The following is a 9402-nucleotide window of genomic DNA, read 5'->3' as shown; positions in this document are numbered from 1 at the left end:
GCGATGAGCAAGCTATGAACGTCTATCTAATATATTTGGAAATTAATGCTTAATAATGCAAATCCAACCGTGATATCTCTTTTTGCAAAGCATCAACTCCTTATATAAATCTTAAATTTGTATATTAATTCTAACATGAAAGAAAATAGAACACTTATATGGGAAGGATGTCTTAGTAAGCGCACACGGGGTGCCGCATTTGGGTTCCATAGGAAAGTTTTAATATGCATTTGGCTGCAGTGTCAGCTTGCGTGCGATATCGTAATTTAGAGTTGCGGTAACAAATCCACAGGTCTCTTACAGACTTGAGTAGAGGACTGTTGTCGTAAAGCATAGACAAGGCATAGAAAACTGTTAGTTGACTTTCGTCTGTGGTCTTCGCTACAACAATTGCGTTTTGTTGGTTAACAATCTTGTCGTAAGCAGATGAAAGACGTTGATGTTTGTCGTTGTCCGAGAGAATCCTCATCAGTAAGGAAGTTCTGTTATTTTTCTTCCATCTTTGAACGTACTGAGTCCAAGTACTGAGAGAGCTTTGGTTATGTCATGTCTTCTCTGATGTTTTTTGATACAAAGTAAACTACTGATTCTCGATTTGTTCTGTGGCTTCAGTAATGGACTTGTCAATAGGACCCCATAAGCAGTCTAACTACTTGACTAGTCTAACTACCCATAAGCAGCCTACAGAGACTTGTGTAAGCCAGCAGTTTCAATTTTGTTGGTTGGAACACTGTGATGGCAAATTTAATGCTTTGTGGTACCTGATTTGTGCTGCTCATCTTTGTCATGCATAAAATGTTGGGTTCATTCGCGTCAGTACACCGAGATCCACATGTTTTTCATGTCTCCACAAGTATTTCAACATATAGAAAAGGGATACCAAATAGGGTGAGCTGGAAAAAAGTTTGTTTTTATTGTAGAATGCTATTGTTTTCCATTTTCTGGTTTTAAAATTCTTCTTCCTTTTGAGAGACGTGAGTGTCAAGGTCATGCTGTAATTCATACTCATCTATCTTACTGTTAACAAGTAGAAACAGAGTACCATGTGTGTATCATAGACTAAAATTTCACTCCACAAAGCAAGGTAGATCTTTGTTTTACGGGGGTCAAGCCAAAGGTTCCAGGACAGGTTCGATGTTTTGAAAAGTATTTCACTCTGCACAGTTTAGGGATAGTTTTCTTCAAAATACTCCCCCATTGTTATCAATACACTGCTGAAAGCGGCGTTTCCAGGATTCCATACAATGGTGGAACTCAATTTGGAGTAGACCCTCAAGCTCTTCACATTCCGTTTTCACAGCCTCTAGTGCCTTAAATCTTTTTTCTTTCAATGCTCGTTTGTGTCGAAGAACAAGAAAAAATCTTTTGGCACCAGGTCTGGCGGATAGGGTTGGTGGAAGCTATAGGAGTTATGTTTTTCGCAAAATAATTCAGTAACTTTGATGGCAGCAGGCGCTTGTGCATTGTTGTGGTGCAGGATGAAATCTTGTTTTTTCTTTCATGCCATTTTAGAATTATTAAATGCAGTGCTTTTAAAACATCAAAGTAGACATTTTTAGTTACTGTCTGACCTTGAGAGATCCATTGTTCATGAACTAGGGCCTCAGAATTGAAGAAAGCCAAATCATAGCCTTGGTAGCTAATCCCAACATCTGAGAAGATGCCATGTTTAGTGAAATGTTTTAGTGTTATTTATTGTATGATCTGTGCGGGTTTATGACAATCAACGTAAATACTCAAACCATTGATCTATCTCTATAAAATAATCTGAACACTCAGCAAAATACATTGATTCATCGAAAGTGGTCTATACAGTGCTCCCCAATGAGCTAGAACTGTTACAATGGTACACTTATATGCAGATTCTTTTCGGTATCCAGCAATTAACCAGGAGAGTGGGTTAATCGAAACACTCAGCATCTTTGAAAAGATTTATAATATATATTAAAACATGATAATCTGTAACAGTGAATAAATTTAAATAAGTTGAAATTTTTTCACTGAATAAGTATTTCTTTGAACTACTTTAGAAAAAAAGTAAAAGTTACAAGTTACCATTGCGGATGTGCACTATTATTCCATAATAAGGTAAGGACAACATAGTGTAGCGGGTTAGCTCCAGCTGTCTATGGACCTTAAGGTTTTGAGTTCAAATTGAGTATGAAGTCAATTTTTCATTCCCAAGCCTAGCGCTATAACTGGACACACGAATATCAACTATTGAGATTTCTGTATACAAATGCACAGATTTTTTGCTAGGAAGAATGCACAAGCATCTTTGGGCTTTATAATCTTTATGGCAACAAACTATCTTAAAAGTAGAGTATGGAAGGATTTGCAAGGAATGTATTCTTTACTACTGGAGGAATCATAAATACCATATCATAAAGAGTAAAAATACTTGGTCTCAGCTCTACATTTATGGTAGGACTTTCAGGGATGAGCTAGCTTATATATTTTGGTGTTGCATGTTTATTCCAATTACTTTACTAGTTGGATAGGAATTTGATGACCATTTACTGTTAATATGTAATTAGATGAGATTAAATAATAGGTGTAATAATTTAATTATTATTAATAATTAATATTAGATTAAATAATAGTTTGGCTCATTTCCATTGAAAATGGACCTTGAGCGTTAGATCCGCTTAACCCTTTCAGGCTCAATTAACTCTTTCGCTACCATAAACCGATGTATCGGCTTTCGCGGTAATATAAGTACAGACCGTAAGCTGATGGATCAGCTTATCAAAAGGGTTGCACTTTTCTTTTAATTACGACGCCCACACATTAGACACTAGACCAATCAGATTTTGTCTCCAATGAAACAACCTTGTTGCTAATCACCTGCAACCAAAAAGAAATATTTTTTGGTTCAGCAGTTACATTTCTAATTATTTTTTAAAATGGGAAAACCAGATCGTTATTGTCATGACAATAAGAAACACAGCGTTTGTTCAACACAAATAAAGCGTCAGAGATTTTCCGAGAGTGGGTTTCATAAAACAATTTTATACTTGTCTTGTAGAGAATTTTGTTTCGAATAAGAGACATTTTACAGTAAAACAATATCTGTTGTGATTCTCGAGCTATTGCTTAAATACTAGCGGTATATCGGTTTTTCAAAAAATATGTTTGACTTAATTCGGGCAGAATAATCATTCGGTCAGAATTTAATGCGGTAGTGAAAAAGTAGAATAACTCATTCAGGCCCAGTTATGCAATTGGTTGCTGACAAGTGATAGACTTTGTGTTACCAAGTTGCCCATATTTTTTTTTTATTAAATTTATCTTAATGTATTTTGTTATTAAAAAAGAAAACATCTTAAGCTACATTTCTATATTAAAAGAATGTCGTTATGTACAAATCAGAAACCTTTTTTGAGCAGAATAAAAAAAATTCCTTAAAATCACTAAACGTTTAAAAAAGGTACAAGCTACTAAAGGCATGAAAACCCAACCCAATTTGGCAAAATATAAGTTTAGGTTGTAGGAACATTTGCTTGGATGAACAGTGAAAAAATTATCAGATGTAAAACTAGCTGAGATAATTTTGATTATGTAAAACATGGTTGATCAACTTTAGATTGTATTCAGCTGCTATCGAGTGATTATTATTGTGAATATGCACAATTTTAGCAGCGAGTAGTAAAGCTACTTGAAAATAAAATCATGTAACATCAAAGTTTACTCAACTCGCAAAAACTACCATCACAGCAGTCAAATAGTAGAAACTATCGATATGTCTTGCTCACCTTCAATTCAAAGTCTAGTCCTTACCTGTAAGGAAACCTTATAATCACATCTGCTTTTGAGACATATTTAGAGCTGATGGTAAAGTGATACAGTTGTAGAGTTGGAATATAATATTGTAATGATAATGCTGAAAAAATGATCCTTAAATTTGCTGATACAGTGGATTTTTATTACACAAACTTAAGAAAAAAGCCTATTTTGGTCTGTTTTACGAGCTCCAACCTATTGCAAACTGGTACTCAGCTAAATACTTAGAATATGATCTTTGGAAATATCGCTACAAAATTATGATAAAGCAAATCGGTTAAAAAGGTGCTACAGGATAATTTGGGATTCATTCCAGGGGATAACAACTTCTTCCCGGACATTCCGGGAGTGAGCCTGAAGGGTTAAAGACTTAATTACATTAAATATGTGTGATCATTTGAATTTCCTATTTATTTCATTTATTATATCATAGAGCTTATATCCAGTTAGTTTGGACACTAGTTATGAAGAGCGAGTTGTATTAGACATTTAAATGGGGCGCCAGAAATTTGATTTCTCAACTTGATGCACATTACAATCGCGGCCAACTCATATGTTAAGTAAACATTAAACCATAACTGTCACGTACAACTTTTATCGTATAATCTAGGTAAATCAGCCACGCTGATTCTGATTTTGTACTCAAAATAGAGATTGGTCCATTAACCTTCAAAGTCATTTAGGCTTTTTTAAAGCGTTTCAATATCCGTTTAGAAAACAACACAATCGGCATTACAAGCTCCGCCCATAAATAAGTGACGAAACCTAGCTTTTTCAGGAACAGAAGTTAGGAATGTTTAGTCCGATTTAGAATAATAGAGATGGGTGTCTTAAAACCCATTGTTCTCTAAATCCAGCCTGTAAAATAATTTCAGTTTTTTATGAAAGGTATATAAACTATTTAAAATTGCTCGTAGCTTGTTACATGATGTTTAAATGGGCTGAACGCCGAGAAAAATGAGCTCAAAAAGCGTGGTTTTATCACAAGCTAGCGTTGTTATTGCGCTTTGTTAATTATGCAATGCTAAATAGCTTATCTACCTTAAAGAAAAGACTGATATTATTTTTAAGGCTGAATTTAGATGTTAATGGATTTTAAAACACCCATCTCTATTATTCTAAATCGGTCTAAACATCCCTACGTAACTTCTGTTCCTAAAAAGCTAGGTTACGTCACGTATTTATGGGCGGGGCTTGTTGTGCCGATCGTGTTGTTTTCGAGACCGATATTAAAACGCTGTAAAATAGCCTTCATTACTCTGAAAGTTAGTGGACTAATGTTTATTTTGAGTACAAAATCGGAATCAGCGTGGCTGATTTACCTAGTAAATATGATAAAAATTGTTCGTGACAGTTATGGTTTAAGTGTTTCAACATGTTGAAAAATTAAAAAAAAATTCTTGGTATTGTTTCAGGGAGAGTTACATAAAACCAGCGAAACTGATATCCAGAATGTGGGTTATGTATAATTAGACCTCAGATACAAAGTTTTGTCACACCCGCCGTCGTAAAATAGCAAGCCCTTAATATTCAAGATACTTTCAAAAAATTTAATTTCTTCAATTTGATAAAAAGATTTTGTAGAAAACTTAATTTTTTTTCGGGATTATTCTGTCAGATCCTGTGCAATCTTGTGAGAGCCCCACAGGTAATCAGATTCTAACTTAGAGGATAGTAAATGTTTCTACGCTTTGTTTTAGGATTAACTATTTACCAGAATTATGCTTCGATCAGGCCTCATCCGATCGACACCAATCAGGACATACTGTCGAAAGTACAGTTCGCATGTATCAGATAAGGAAAAGGCAATTCTGGATCGGATGATTCGAGTTGACCATGCTGGAGAGTTTGGAGCCAACACAATATATGCTGGACAGTTGGCAGTGCTGGGCAATACTCCAGTGGGGCCCATCATCAAACATATGTGGGAGCAGGAAAAGGAGCATTTAGACACCTTTAATAGACTGATACCTCAGTACAGAGTTAGACCGACAGCTTTGCTTCCATTTTGGAATGTTGCTGGTTGGGCGCTCGGAGCTGGAACAGCGCTGCTAGGTAAGTCACTGTTGGATGAGAAGTACGTACAGTGAAACCTCTTCCTACTAGGAATATTAAATAGATGTCTTTCGAGCAAAAATAGTTGTAGAGTTGCCTTTCTGCTAAAAGGCAAAAAGTGACAGAATTTACAAGTCAAGGAAATTTCTAGATGCTCTCCCTAGGTGGCCTAATGGTAAAGACCACCCAGCGCTTTTCCTGGAAAAAATAAATTTTCTTAGCAAAAATATTAAAGGTCTGTATAAAATAAAAGTGTTGCAGTAAACAAAAATAGTTTTTCATTTAATGTTAGTTTTAATATATGTAATATATTTTATATCATCTCTCACTCCTCCAACACTTCACATACACCTTCCTTAGTCATTGCTCACTTGCTGGGATGTCCTTATAGTAATTTCATATGTTGCTTGGTTAATACCCATTTGTATTATTACTGTATTTTTATGTTCATTTACTATTTGAATGTGCTTTTTAGTAATAATAATAATAACAGTAATAATAAATAATAGTCAGAGTTTTTTGTGTAATTCAGAAGAAATGTCATGTAGTCAGCTGAGGTTAACTTAACCAATTTATAGAGGCCGGAAACAGTTTACTAGGGTATCAGTTGTTTCTAATGAAAAAAAACTATTCAGGTTATGCGAAGTCCTGGATATGGGCAGAATCTGGGAGGGGATTATTCCTGTTAGTAGACATTTTTCTGTATATCTGGCCACATTGCAACCGAACCGAAATTGTGTGTAACCAAAGCGTATGTGTAACCAAGTGTGTGTAACCAAAGCTCTAAATGTGCGTTAAGTTCCATAGTTCCGAACTTAGAGACCTCTTCAGTCGATGATATATACAGTGATAGCACGAGCCAGATGCAAGCCAAAACGAGCAGCTCAGAATTGTATGGCGAAACAACAACAGCCAAAAAACAATGAAACCTTTATTGATTTCAGCATGGAGAGACTACTGACAGTTTGAGTAGCTGCTCAAAAAGGTCACACTAGAATGCGCAAACTGATACATATATACAAACTAGCCGAATACCCAGGGTAATAGAATAATTACCTATTGAATTTGAGTAACTTACCTGGAAAGCTAGGTCTTTACTAAAACAATATCAGCATTTTGGGCCAGCCTAACAATCGTTGCGCATAACGGTCATGAGTGCTAGTTATTAATCCCAAGCAAGCACTTTGAGCGTGAGTATCTTAACCAATGCAATGACTATTTGCCCAATGAACCCATAGTATTTTGTGTAGTTTAATATTTTAGTTGGCCGCCTCTAGATCTGGAGGTCTTGAGATCAAATCCAGTTTCATTTCTAGATTTTAATTGCTATAACTGGACACACGGTTTAACAAAAAGACAAACACAAGACATAGATATATATATATATAGATTAAAAAGCAGACAGAAAAGTTGCATTTACTAACAACGATTCTATTAAACTCATCGTCGTAAGCTGGTAGCTTCATTCATGAATTTTCTTGTGTAGTTTTTCTTTCGTTTAATTTCTTATAATTAAAGAAAAGACCAGCAGTAGAATAGTAACCCTTTTATTTGCTAGCACGAAATTGTCCAATCCAATACCAGCTCTGACTAAACAAAGTTACCAACACTGAAACTATTTCGTTGCAAATTTTTAGCTTTCATTGCATCAACAAAAGTATTCAACGTCGGAAAAAATGATGAAAGCAAGTTAATAAGATTTCTTGTAGCTGTTTATTTAATTGCACCTATCAGTTCACTGGCTATATCGCATGTCATATCTTTCATTGACATCATCTGACCTAACCAGATCATTCCATTTAACTTCTGCCATTTTTATTCTATCTTTGAGCGTACCAAGTTGAGGTTTTGTGAGAGCATTGGTTATGCCACTTATTCTTTCATGTTCTCTATATAAGTTGTACTACTTGATTCTCAACTTGCTCTATGGTTTCAGTAGCGGATTTGTCAGCAAGCAGTCTGAATGCTTAAATATCTGCCTGCAGAGACCCGTGTAAGCGCAGATATGAAATTTTGTATGGGGAACTCTGGAATGGCATATTTAATGCTTCTACATACCTGGTTTGTTGCGCTCGCCTTCTTATCCTGCGTTGATATCCAGTTCGGTGTCATTGTATGCCAGTAACGCCTCCATTCCAGACAGGTAGTGTTTAGTTTAACAGATGGTCTCATGGTGAAGTTGTGTACCCTTGATAGCCTTCTCTTACATAACTGACAGCAGTAATTAAGGTTTCACTCAGGAGAGTTTACTCTTAGCAGACACTGAGATATGGTGCTAAGTTATTACACTGATACGCTCATCAGTGCGAGCCTATGTGCAATAGTTGTGTGTCATTTTGTAAGCTAATTTACCATAATCACGCTGTGATTTGTCACAATATTTTCTATTCATTTCATGATATTGCATATCTGCTGTAATGAATCTGTGACATATATGGCTATGCATACTAGACTAAAAAGAAGACAATTCCTAGTTTCATGTTTTGTGTCTACCAATTTACAGTTATTTGTCATACATTTCCTGATACCATTTTAGCCAGTGTTTGGCTTGCAAACCATTTATTTTAAATAAAACTCTTTTATAGATTATCAATACCATAAACACACCGCTAGCATAGATGTATCAATACTATAAACGCATCACTAGCATGGATGTATCATTACGATAAACACATCAATGCCATTGATATATCTATACCATAAAACATCACTATCATAGATATATCAATACTATAAACCTATCACCAGCATAGATGTATCAATACCATAAAAATGTCACCACCATAAATATAGCAATACCATAAAATGTCACTACCATAGATATATCTATACCATAAACATATCACTGTCATAGATATATCAATACTATAAACTTATCCCCAGCATAGATGTATCTGTACCATAAAAATGTCACTACTATAAATACATCAGTACCATAAAATGTCACTACCATAGATGTATCAATACCATAAGCATATCACCAACATAGATGTATCTGTACCATAAACTTATCACTACCATAAATATATCAATCCCATCATAAGTAGCCCATTGATAGTTTTCAATTGTGCCTTGGGTTCAACTCCCTACTTTATACTGTGATGACTGCAGACCACAGTTAATATGTAGCTGGAAAAAGGAATATAGCTGCAATCACCCCTACAACCTTAATATAAAAACCACCAATCTCTTGTTAGTCCAATGCTATATTAAATACATGTGAGTTAGGTTACTGACATTCAACCGCAAGGTATCTTTTCGTACCCAGTATGAAGACATGTCATGTTTGTTGACAGGCAAGGAAGGTGCTATGGCATGTACAGTTGCAGTAGAATCAGTAATTGGTGAACATTACAATGACCAGATAAGGGAGTTAGTTGCTCTTGATCCAGAGAAGTACAAGGAACTGCTGGAGATAATAACCAAGTTCAGGGATGAAGAGCTTGAACATCATGACATTGGTCTTGACCACGATGCTGAAAAAGCGCCCCTCTATACAGCACTCACTGAGGCTATAAAAATAGGATGTCGAGGTGCCATCTGGGTTGCAGAACGAGTGTAACA

At 35.5% G+C, this 9402-nt stretch overlaps 1 protein-coding gene across 1 annotated transcript; it reads left to right on the top strand.

Moving 5' to 3' along the window:
• The first annotated feature begins 5487 nt into the window (after window positions 1-5487).
• On the top strand, window positions 5488-9400 carry LOC137405472 (5-demethoxyubiquinone hydroxylase, mitochondrial-like). Its single transcript, XM_068091747.1, has 2 exons — window positions 5488-5838; window positions 9135-9400. The coding sequence occupies exons 1-2, from the start codon at window positions 5505-5507 to the stop codon at window positions 9398-9400; spliced, it is 600 nt and encodes a 199-aa protein (XP_067947848.1). The 5' UTR covers window positions 5488-5504.
• Window positions 9401-9402: the final 2 nt, after the last annotated feature.

This window comes from Watersipora subatra, chromosome 9, assembly GCF_963576615.1.
Source record: "Watersipora subatra chromosome 9, tzWatSuba1.1, whole genome shotgun sequence".
Taxonomy (NCBI): Eukaryota; Metazoa; Bryozoa; class Gymnolaemata; order Cheilostomatida; family Watersiporidae; genus Watersipora; species Watersipora subatra.
The sequence above is the reverse complement of the archived record's forward strand: the minus strand, read 5'-3'. Positions and strand labels throughout refer to the sequence as shown.